The sequence below is a fragment of the Phoca vitulina genome, unplaced genomic scaffold (assembly GCF_004348235.1).
Source record: "Phoca vitulina isolate PV1807 unplaced genomic scaffold, GSC_HSeal_1.0 scaffold4, whole genome shotgun sequence".
NCBI classification, from domain to species: domain Eukaryota; kingdom Metazoa; phylum Chordata; class Mammalia; order Carnivora; family Phocidae; genus Phoca; species Phoca vitulina.
In genome coordinates, this window is record NW_022589707.1 from 72154466 (window position 1) to 72167031 (window position 12566).

The following is a 12566-nucleotide window of genomic DNA, read 5'->3' on the forward strand; positions in this document are numbered from 1 at the left end:
ACTGGACTATAACTCTACCCTATATTTCAGGTGAGGTAATGGATTATTCAAGCAAGACTACAGGTCCATATCCAGAAACACAACAAGTCATTTCAGAAGTTGGGATTAGTACCCCACAGTATTCCACAGCAAGAATGACTCCACCTCCAGGATCCCAGTATGGTGTGGGGAGCGTTTTGAGGTCAACTAATGGTGTTGTCTATTCTTCAGTAGCAACTCCAATTCCCTCCACATTTGCTATTACCACACAGCCTGGCTCCATTTTCAGCACCACGGTGAGGGATTTGTCTGTTGTGCACACAGCTGACGCAGTGACTTCATTATCCGCCCTGCACCAGAGCCAGCCAATGCCTCGATCATATTTCCTAACAACAGGTGCATCTGAAACAGACATGGCAGCAACTGGTATTGATATCAATGCCAGTTTGCAAACTCTTACAATGGAACCTCTTACTGCTGAGACAATAGACTCAGTTCCCACTTTAACCACAGCATCTGAAGTGTTTCCTGAAGTGGTGGGAGATGAAAGTGCTATTTTAATTGTCCCCGAAGAAGATAAACAGCAGCAGCTAGACTTGGAGCGTGAGCTCTTGGAACTGGAGAAAATTAAGCAGCAGCGTTTTGCTGAGGAACTGGAGTGGGAACGTCAGGAAATTCAAAGATTCCGGGAACAAGAAAAGATCATGGTTCAAAAAAAGCTGGAGGAGCTACAGTCTATGAAGCAGCACCTTCTCTATCAGCAAGAAGAAGAGCGGCAAGCCCAGTTCATGATGAGGCAAGAGACATTAGCTCAGCAACAGTTACAGCTGGAGCAGATCCAGCAGCTGCAGCAACAGCTTCACCAGCAGCTAGAAGAGCAAAAGATTCGCCAGATCTACCAGTATAACTATGACCCTTCTGGAACTGCTTCTCCACAGACCACGACGGAGCAGGCAATTTTGGAGGGTCAGTATGCTGCCCCAGAAGGCAGTCAGTTTTGGGCAACAGAGGATGCAACCACCACCGCCTCCGCTGTTGTGGCAATTGAAATACCACAGAGCCAAGGGTGGTACACGGTTCAGTCTGATGGTGTTACTCAGTACATCGCCCCACCTGGCATCCTGAGTACTGTTTCAGAAATACCTCTGACAGATGTGGTGGTAAAAGATGAGAAACCACCCAAAAAGAGAAGCTCTGCAGCTAAAGGCCGTGGACAATATGACGAGATCGGGGAATCCGACGATCCCCGGTGCTTTAAAAAGATCGTGGACAGCGGCGTACAAACGGACGATGAGGATGCAGCCGATCGGAGTTATGTGAGTCGGAGGAGGAGAACCAAGAAGAGTGTTGATACCAGCGTCCAAACCGATGATGAAGATCAGGACGAATGGGATATGCCTACTAGAGCAAGGAGAAAAGCTCGAGTCGGCAAGTATGGTGACAGCACTACGGAGGCTGACAAGACCAAACCCCTTTCCAAAGTCTCCAGTATAGCAGTTCAAACAGTAGCAGAGATATCTGTGCAGACTGAACCAGTGGGAACCATAAGAACACCGTCAGTACGGGCGCGCGTGGATGCCAAGGTAGAAATAATTAAACACATTTCAGCACCTGAAAAGACTTACAAAGGGGGCAGTTTAGGATGTCAAACAGAAGCAGAATCAGACACACAGAGTCCTCCATACCTGAGTGCCACATCTCCACCCAAAGACAAGAAACGCCCAACACCTTTAGAGATTGGTTACTCATCTCACCTTCGGGCAGATTCCACATTACAGCTGGCTCCTTCCCCACCCAAATCTCCAAAAGTCCTTTATTCACCCATCTCACCACTTTCACCAGGCAAAGCCTTAGAATCAGCCTTTGTACCTTATGAGAAACCCCTCCCTGATGATATAAGTCCGCAGAAAGTACTGCATCCAGATATGGCTAAAGTGCCCCCTGCAAGTCCTAAGACAGCCAAGATGATGCAGCGGTCCATGTCTGACCCCAAGCCTCTGAGTCCAACAGCAGATGAAAGTTCCAGGGCTCCTTTTCAGTATACCGAGGGCTACACGGTAAGAGTGATTCTTTTCAGTTAGAAGACAATAGATGAGTTGATGTTAACCGTGTGTTTGCGGACCTGAGCAGGCAGTGAGGCTCCTGGTACCTCCGAAACCTAGTACGACAGTTTAGTGAGGACTATTGCATTAGAAATTTGGGAAAAAATAGAGAAGTATACATCCAGTTAGAAATACCAAAAAGAGAGAAAGCATCTTAGGTGAGGCAAAATGAGAAAGAAGTGTATTACTTTATGACTTCATGAGATTGAAAGTTTGCTTCTAATCTTGAAATCTCCCAAGTATCAATTGTCAATTGTTGCTTTCAGTGAGTATAATTAATATTCATATTCAGGTATAATGGAATAAATACTGAACATAAACAGAGAAGGCAAAGGATGGCCCTAAATTTAGATCCATAGGTATTGGAAATCTTTAGTGGGAAGGTCCTTGGAGAGCATCCAAGCAGTTTCGTCTTCCTCAGGCCAGAATATCTTCTGCACTTAGGACATTTACTGCTCAAAAGAGCATTTATAAGGCAGGCAGATGACAGTGTAATTTAATTTTATAGTTCATCCATGCTTGTTTAGTTTCTGGCAACTTTCTTAATCTAGCTTCAGGTAAGCCTTAGTCCCAGGGCTTACAGAAGCAAAAAGAATTTTTCTGTTTCTTTGAATAATAGTGATTAATTATTTAAAAATACATAGTATGCTTCAAAGGAGAAAGAACATGTATAGGTATGTTAGACACATTTGTGAAGCTCTCTCTAGCTGAGCTAATAAGAAATGATAATAATCATCTGTAGAAACACGTGTATCCTACTTTAAAAACCTAATATATAACAGAAAGCTGTTGATAAATATGATGGTTCAATTTAATACAAGATGTTCAAATTAGAAGTTCTCTTAATTTACTGGTTTGTGAACTCTAGGTCTTCAAACCCTGAAGCTCCTAAATAGGTTTTTCTGAGACATTGCTATATTTCCACTGGCCCATGTATATTAAACATTGGCTGTGGGCTGAAAAATATGCTGTTAAATATGACTACAAGTCTATTTATAGGTATATAGACAACTTGATAGGCATATTAAAAAATGACAAATTCATGTCTGTTTTCTAGTTTCATAGTGACATTTTGTTATTACATATTTTCTCAAACAGTATGTCCTCAAAGTAAACTTGTCTTCATGTGGGGGCAGAGGTCATAACTGGTAAGTCAGGAAACCACTGGTGCATTGAGTTTTCATTCAATTTACAGAGAGTTATTTTTTCTATGGCTTTGTTTCTAGAATTAAATCTATTGTGAGAAGTGATTTTCAACTCAGCTATATGTATAGGTATTTATTTTTATAGCAGTGGCATATAAATTCACCTAAAGAGTTGCTTGGAAAACTTGGAAAGTGTGGTTTTTGACAGGACTTTAAAGTATTATGTATGGTTTGCGTCCTTAGAAAGAATAGGCTTTTCCAGTTGGTGTATTGATCATTTACTTAATATATGGCCCTGTACCCTTAATTCATATGAACTCAGTTAAAGAGATTGAAGTTGTCAGTAATTTTTTTTCACACTATTCACTTCAGATTTGGAAGTGTGAAATGAAAGATACAGTGACTTATGTAGGTTCTGTTACAGCTAATGATACTGATTAACTATCTAATCACAAAAGAAGTTGGGTAGAATTTACTAAATAATTTCTGAGCCTGAAAAATCCTAGGTGGATTGAGCCTTGAAGCACAATTCAGTAGTTCCTTTTTTCAATTGGTCCAACTCAGTGCTTTAATGTTGAAGAATTGTGTATCAACTCAAAGATAGTGTTTTATTTCATGCACAAGGCAGACCATTTTTGTATACAGGCAATGTTTTTGGAACTTTGGATACTTTGATTCTAATATGTGAATTTTATAATTGGTTTCTTTGCCCATTTCTAGACATGCTTTGAGTCTGTTTTAAAAACTAAATTAATTCCTTCATTATAAGCATGGATTAGTTGTATTGAAAAGAATAATCTTGTAAGTGATATTCATAGTGATATGTGTTTAAGAAGTTTAGCTCAGAAATTTACACACTGTTGATTTTCTCAGACTAGTAAAGTTGAAAAGAATCACACCATTCAGTAGCCATTGAAACAACATAGCATAAAATAGCATACTGTAATATATTATAAAAAAGAAGTTCTATCCTGTATGAGATTCTGTGGTGAGATCTCCTTTCTCAGGAAGTGTCAGGAAATGTTTCAAAGAGGAGGTTCTGAAACATGAGGGTGAAATCTCTGTTGGATCATGAAGAGAAAAAAGGAGGTCCTTCTAAATAGAGGAAACAGAATATGCAAAGGTTCAGACTGATGAACAGACATAAAACAAAGGGGAGGAAGAAGTTTACTGTAAATGAAACTCGATAAGTAGTAAAGAACATGTCACAGGGCATCTAATTTGCTGAGTTAGAATTTGGATTTCCTTCCCGTGGCCATCAAGAGATTAGACCAAAGGCACCATCTCTTTTTTCTTTACACTGTTCACTGGCCCTTGGACTTCCCCCACTTGTGTTTTCTTTACCGTCATTTCTCTAAACTGCACCTAAGGTGATTTCCCAAAATGTATGTCAGATTATATCACACACTCCACAGCTTAAACTCTCCAGTAGTCCTCATCAAATTTGTAATATCTTAGAAATTTCTTAACAGGGACCCATATGATCTCTTCTCTACCTGCCTCACAACTTCACTGGTGACTCCCCACATTTGTCCCCTCCTCTCACTCTGCTCCAACCACTGACCTTGCCATTTGCTGGATGTGCCAACCTCATCCCCATCCCAGCCCTGTGTTGGGATCTCTCTCTCCTCAGATCTTTGTCTGGTTCATTCCTGTGTACAGGTTTCTGCTTAAGTTTTACTACTACAGAGAGGTTCTCCTTACCTCATTCTCTAAATAAATCTTCCTGGGGCACCTGAATGGTTCAGTCAGTTAAATGCCAGACTCTTGATTTCGGCTCAGGTCAAGATCTCTGAGTCCTGAGTTTGAGCCCTGCATCAGGCTTCATGCTGAGTGTGAAACTTGCTTGGGATTCTCTCTCTCCCTTTCCCTCTGCCCCCCTGCCCTGTGCATGCTCTCTCTCTAAAAATAATAATAATAATAATAATAATAGTAATAATAATATAACAAAGCACTGTATTGTACTTTTTGTTTGTTCAAGGCAAATGTGGACTGTTTTTTCCTTGGTTAGTTTGTTTTTGGTCCTCTTTCCATATTCACTTTTTTGTCTTAGTAACTATCTCAGAAACTTTTTGGAGCACTTTAATTATTACCAAATTCTTCCTATGGATCAAATCTTCCTTCTTGGAGTTTCAGAACATTTGTCTTAATTTTGCAATTTGGAACATCAGAGATCTAAATTTTATTCTATTCCTACCCCATAGGAATTCAACTAGGTGGCATGAGATCCTTTAACTTGCTTATGGTTTTTCCATCCTGGAACCTGGGTCATATCTTTGACACAGGAATTCTAAGGCAGAAACATGGTTAGTGTCTAATTAGTGTTTCACTGGCGCTTTGAGTTCATGCTAAGCCCTAGATGTCTTATATATTCAATTAGTTAAAATTAGCACTAATTAACATAAAATCACAAAATAATGTACACAATGTGCATAACTGAAGCAGGGAGTTATCTGAGATAATTTTATGGAGTTATGTAATGTTCCCCAGTGTCTTTAAGAGTGAACTCTATCCCTTTTTCTAGACCCCGTCATTCTGGCATCAAAGTCATAGCCTCAAAGCCAAACTCTATTTTTTGATAATGTTTATGTAACCAGGGCACTTGGGTGGCTCAGTCAGTTAAGCATCTGCCTTCAGCTCAGGTCATGATCCTGGAGTCCTGGGATCAAACCCCACATTGGGCTCCTTGCTCAGCAGGAGTCTGCTTCTCCCTCTGCCCCTCACCCTGCTCCTGCTCTCTCTCTCTCTCTCAAATAAATAAAATCTTAAAAAAAAAAAAACATTTATGTAAACAGTTTTATCTTGTAGCCTACTTCCTTTTACAAATGTAAATTTTTAACTCTGAGTAAAGATGTAAGAAAATTACTGCCTTTTTCCTTAAGTCCTTCAATTTACTCCCCAGGAAAATTCTCAAGAGATATAACAGAAACAAAGTCAACATTTATTCCTTCCCGTGAGGTTAAGCTCACTACCCATATATTTGTTGGTAATGATGTATTTTCATCACAATTTAGAAAGAACACAGGAAGAAGTATGCTTTCTAATGAAAGGTAGTATGTACACAATGATTTTCTCACTTTTATTGGCAAAACTCTTCTTCAACTAGAATGCTTAATGGAAGCCAAATAGCTAAAAACATAGGTAGAAAGTGGTATAGAATGATCCAATAACTATCAGCAATGATTAAATGAAGGAACATTTACCACCTTCCCATCCCTAAGTCTGGCAAGTGTAGATACCTAGTCCTGTCGATTCCCTTTCCTTAAGTTGACATTTGGCGATATCTGTATGTCCTCAGCACAGATTTGCCAACTGTCATTAAAGAGCTTTACTTTATGGGTTGGGGCAAATAATTCTCAAATCTCCTAGTAACTATGTGGCTTTCATATTCTGTGGAATATAGAATGCCTCTTCTCTAGAAATACCAGATTCCTGTTCTCTATGACCATTTTAAATTTACTTTTCTGGGTAAATAAACCAGAGCACCAAAATGTGTTCCTCATGCCCTTCATCTTTCTTATATACAATGAGATTGATTCACATCATTGCCTCACATGATCAATAACTTCAGCAAGGGGGGTTAATATAGCATATTCTCTACAAAATCAGGGGAGAAAGTGACATCATCCGCTGGGAGAAATAGCATTGTAAATTCAAAGAATTTTTTGGTGCTAGAAGGGGTCTAATTCACTCAGAAGATTTCTTGATCTTAAAAAATAGCATTTTTGAGTGATTTCTTTAAAAAAAGACATTTCAGAAATAGCACATTTTGCAGTGATGATACATACCACTTTCTGTGCTAAAATAAACTACATTTAAAATGATATCACCTCTGTATGCCTTAAAAGTCCTAGGCTGAGTGTTGAAGCTGTTTTTTCTTACCCTTAGACTTATTGAACAAGTGTAGAGCTTTTTGAATAATAATGCAAACTCCCTATTAAAATCTATTTGTTCTAGAGTGAGTTAAGCCAGGATCCTATTGCAAAGCAGATGGTAATTCATGAGCTGATTTTTACAAGAATATGTTTTGCTTCACTGATTGCTGTTTTGATAGCTATTTTTAAGATTTTTAGAACCCTTTAATATGTATTTCTGAAAGTAATTCCATAACCTAAAGTGAAAAATTTTATTTCTGTCCATTTTATTTCTGTCAGAAAATGCAGAATTAAGAAATAATGACTGTGATGGCCAAGTATGATTTAAAAATTAATAATTACTAGGGGTTGCTTTTTATTACTCTTTTTGAAAAACAAGGTATATCAGTCTATTAAAACTGACTTTGATGAAATTACCTGTTTTATAATGGTGGTATTTATGTGTGTCAGTAAAGATTAGTCAGATATTAAAGATTGTCTTTGTAAATCAAAATTATTCTTTCTGTAGCTCTTTCTTCATTACTAATGTATTTTTCTCATGATACTTCTTTATGATTAAAATCTTGCACTTGAAAATGTGACTGTTTTAAAATTGAAATAGGAAATACTATTTTAAAGTGTTTTCCAAAATAAATGACAATAAAATAATAATTTATGGGAATTAATTATTAAGATATAAAAATAAAACTAATGTGTGTACATATACATATTATATATACACATTACATATTATACATTACATTATGTTTATATACATATTATACACATATAAATGTAGGTAAGTGAAAACCAGAAAGCTTTTAAGTTGATCTCATCAATTTAGTTAAGTAGTTAACATTGCTGTAGTCCGTATGTAAGGACTAATTTCAAAACAAAGGTTTTTAGCCTGAAGGAGGAGAAAAATCAGATCATTTGTATTATCCTTAGCCAGACATCTACATTTCCAAATATGCAAATGAGCATAATTATAAGAAACGCTTAAAATGTAACACTTAAATATTTGGACATGCCAGTTTAACATAGGGGAGTTCTGAATTAATACAGCATTGATTATTACTGACACAGTTTAAAAACATAGAACATTATTTAATATTAATTAGCTTTTTAAGTATATTATAGTATTAGTTTCTGATCAATTCACTACACTTTCTCTTGTGGATAGTGGCTTGACAAGCTGCATACATATTCTCCCAAATACATCCCTTCCTAACATACACACATGCACTTTTGCATATTTGTAGAAATTTCTAAAAATTACTAATTACTTAATGATTGTCTAATCTGCATTAACTATGAGAAAATTAGGAAACAACTAAAATCATTATAATACAAAAATTTGGAAATTTGATTTTATACTTGGAGGTATAAGGTATATAGAGGCATCACAATGTATCCTAGTAGTTATGTGACATTATCATATACTCAACATCGGAATACAGAAGTCCCTCCTTATCCATGGTTTTGCTTTCCATGGCTTCACTTTCAATAGTCAACCACAGTCTGGAAGCAGATGATCCTCCTTCTGAAGTACTGTTGGAAGGTCAATAGCAGTCTAATGCTCCGTCATTCACCTGACTTTATCCCATCATATAGGCATTTTATCATCTGGCATCATCACAAGAAGAAGAAGGATGAGTGGAGTACAGTAAGATATTTTGAGAGAGAGGGAAGAGACCACATTCACGTAACTTTTATTATAGTATATTGTAATTGTTCTATTTTATTATTGTCATTAACCTTTTACTTTAATTTACAAATTAAACTTTGTCATAGATATGTAGCTATAGGAAAAAACAGTTTATAGCATTCAGTACTACCCATGGTTTCAGACGTCCACTGAGGGTCTTGGAACATGTCTCCCATGGATAAGGGAGGACTACCGTCTATGTTTATAATAGGTGTATACGCATATATGTCCACATATACAATATACATACATCAGATACTTCATGCTTTTGTGGCCTCATATAAGTAATACATTATTTTCACATGCAGTTGCTTGGTTGAGATCCAAGCCACTTATTTTCTATAGGCTTTATGTTTATTTTATAGCACAGTCTAAAGAATCACCTGAAGAACCTGAAGTTCCATCCCCAGCCCCCATACTCAGCCAAGATTAATTCCATCTGCATCAAATGAAGCCCTGGATTTAATAGGGTTTTCTTTTTGGTACTGTTCTCTATCGTGAATTACATGTAGAGTTTGAATTAGGAGAGCACTAGAACAAGTGTGGTGAGTCTTTAATGAACTGGCTAGTTTGAACTACCTCAGTTTATTTAGCCTGAAGCTATAAACAACAATGGGTTTTTTAAAATCTATTTTATTTTAACCTCGAGAACAAGGTGCAAGGGATTCAAATTAAAATGGTCGAGGGGCGCCTGGGTGGCTCAGTCGTTAGGCGTCTGCCTTCAGCTCAGGTCATGATCCCAGGGTCCTGGGATTGAGCCCCGCATCGGGCTCCCTGCTCCGCGGGAGGCCTGCTTCTCCCTCTCCCACTCCCCCTGCTTGTGTTCCCTCTCTCTCTCTGTGTCTCTCTCTGTCAAATAAATAAAATCTTTAAAAAAAAAATAAAAAAATAAAAAAAATAAAATAAAATGGTCGAAAAATTGAACCTTAATGCTTAAAGACAGTATAAGAAACCATTAAGCTAGATTTTACAGAAGTGCTTTTGCAGAATTTTTTTGGTTGAAAAAATTTTAGGAAATGTCAAATAAAAACTTAGCTTTTTTCCTCTTGAGGAAACAAAAATTCAATAGAAATAGAAGATTTGTAATAGAAGGTGATTACACTTGTCACTTCTCCTCTAGTGAATGATTATATATGTTTATGAAAAATTATATATTTACAAACATTGTTTGGGCATCTAATAAGCCATTTTAGCTACATGAATAAATTGCTCTTAGTAGGTTGGACCACATTTTAATTTCTGATCTATTAGGTAGTATATTTTGGCATGACAGGAACAAGGCAAGTCCCCATTGTTTGTTTTTTGATAGAGCTCAGCCCTAATCACAGAGCTGAGTCTCCAGGCCTAGAAACTACTTAGATGGCTTAGTCATTTACTTCTCTGAACCTTGATGTGAAATCTCTGCTGCAAGTACTAATTACTGCTAATTGTAGAGAATTTTATAATACTTTGTGGAAAACTTGACATCACAATATTAATTTTACTTTTGATGTGAATAAATGTGCATGAATTTCTTCAGAGTGTCATTAAGTATTAAAACAATAGAAATGTTTGTAACAGAAAAAAATGATGTTATATTTAGAAAAAGCTTCTTTGCTGGTGGTTTTGCAGTTCTTCCCTTTATGGCAGGAGCTGATGCCTATAAATGTTCACTCAAATGCACAACACTCAATAAGCTCAGGTTTCATTAATTATCCATTTGGAAAATGGTCACTACAATCTCTCATTTTGGATCAATCTAATCACCCATCCAAGTATATCGTTATTCTCATGTAATTGTGTGGAATTGAGTATTGGAAAGAAAAGTTAACCTCTTAAAATGTCTAGTAAATATTTAGTAAATAGATTGTCATACTTACATAAGCCCATAAGTTTTATCTTCCAGAAGACTGAGTAAAATATTCCTTGCCAATTTTTTAACTTGACTGCCTTCTTTTATCACTTGTTTATAGTGTTGTCTTTCTAAAGAATCAAATGGTTCAGCAGTTGTTATGGAATAAGGACCATGGTCAAGTACTGTACAAGGAAAATTTTCTCTTTAATTTGTGGGGAGCTATTTCACATGATTTGGGCTTATAAAAAATAAATACTTAATTCATTGCAAACATATAGATAAAAGCAACTGAACTATTTAATGCCATGTTTTAATTTTTGTTTTTTTATTTTTATTTTTATTTTATTATGTTATGTTAATCACCATACATCATTAGTTTTTTGTTTTGTTTTGTTTTAAATTTTTTGTTATGTTAATCCCCATACATTACATCATTAGTTTTTGATGTAGTGTTCAATGATTCATTGTTTGCGTATAACACCCAGTGCTCCATGCAGAATGTGTCCTCTTTAATACCCATCACCAGGCTAACCCATCCTCCCACGCCCCTCCCCTCTAGAACCCTCAGTTTGTTTTTCAGAGTCCATCGTCTCTCATGATTCGTCTCCCCCTCCGATTTCCCCCTTCATTCTTCCCTTCCTGCTATCTTCTTCTTCTTCTTTTTTTTTTTTTAACATATATTATTTGTTTCAGAGGTACAGATCTGTGATTCAAGAGTCTTGCACAATTCACAGCACTCACCATAGCACATACCCTCCCCAATGTCTATCACCCAGCCACCCCATCCCTCCCACCCCACCCCCCACTCCAGCAACCCTCAGTTTGTTTCCTGAGATTAAGAATTCCTCATATCAGTGAGGTCATATGATACATGTCTTTCTCTGATTGACTTATTTCGCTCAGCATAACACCCTCCAGTTCCATCCATGTCATTGCAAATGGCAAGATCTCATTCCTTTTGATGGCTGCATAATATTGCATTGTATATATATACTACATCATCTTTATCCATTCATCTGTCAGTGGACATCTTGGCTCTTTCCACAGTTTGGCTATTGTGGACATTGCTGCTATAAACATTGGGGTGCACATACCCCTTCGGATCCCTATATTTGTATCTTTGGGGTAAATACCCAGTAGTGCAATTGCTGGATCGTATGGTAGCTCTATTTTCAACTTTTTGAGGAACCTCCGTACTGTTTTCCAGAGTGGTTGCACCAGCTTGCATTCCCACCAACAGTGGAGGAGGGTTCCCCTTTCTCCGCATCCCCGCCAACATCTGTCCTTTCCTGACTTGTTAATTTTAGCCATTCTGACTGGTGTGAGGTGGTATCTCATTGAGGTTTTGATTTGGATTTCCCTGATGCCGAGCGATGTTGAGCACTTTTTCATGTGTCTGTTGGCCATTTGGATGTCTTCTTTGGAAAAATGTCTGTTCATGTCTTCTGCCCATTTCTTGATTGGATTCTTTGTTCTTTGGGTGTTGAGTTTGATGAGTTCTTTATAGATTTTGGATACTAGCCCTTTATCTGATATGTCATTTGCAAATATCTTCTCCCATTCTATCGGTTGTCTTTTGGTTTTGTTGACTGTTTCCTTTGATGGGCAAAAGCTTTTTATCTTGATGAAGTCCCAATAGTTCATTTTTGTCCTTGCTTCCCTTGCCTTTGGCGATGTTTCTAGGAAGAAGTTGCTGCAGCTGAGGTCGAAGAGGTTGCTGCCTGTGTTCTCCTTTAGGATGTTGATGGACTCCTGTCTCACATTTAGGTCTTCCAACCATTTTGAGTCTATTTTTGTGTGTGGTGTAAGGAAATGGTCCAGTTTCATTCTTCTGCATGTGGCTGTCCGGTTTTCCCAACACGATTTGTTGAAGTGACTGTCTTTTTTCCATTGGACATTCTTTCCTGCGTTGTCGAAGATTAGTTGACCATAGAGTTGAGGGTC

At 37.4% G+C, this 12566-nt stretch overlaps 1 protein-coding gene across 3 annotated transcripts in view; it reads left to right on the top strand.

The window, feature by feature from the left end:
• PCLO (piccolo presynaptic cytomatrix protein) overlaps nucleotides 1-12566 on the top strand; it is a 395644-nt gene that overhangs the window by 194629 nt on the left and 188449 nt on the right. For all 3 annotated transcript variants that reach the window (XM_032402272.1, XM_032402273.1, XM_032402274.1), the window contains exon 6: nucleotides 31-2036. In XM_032402272.1, the coding sequence (XP_032258163.1) occupies nucleotides 31-2036 (2006 nt within the window). The remainder of the gene's footprint in view (nucleotides 1-30; nucleotides 2037-12566) is intronic.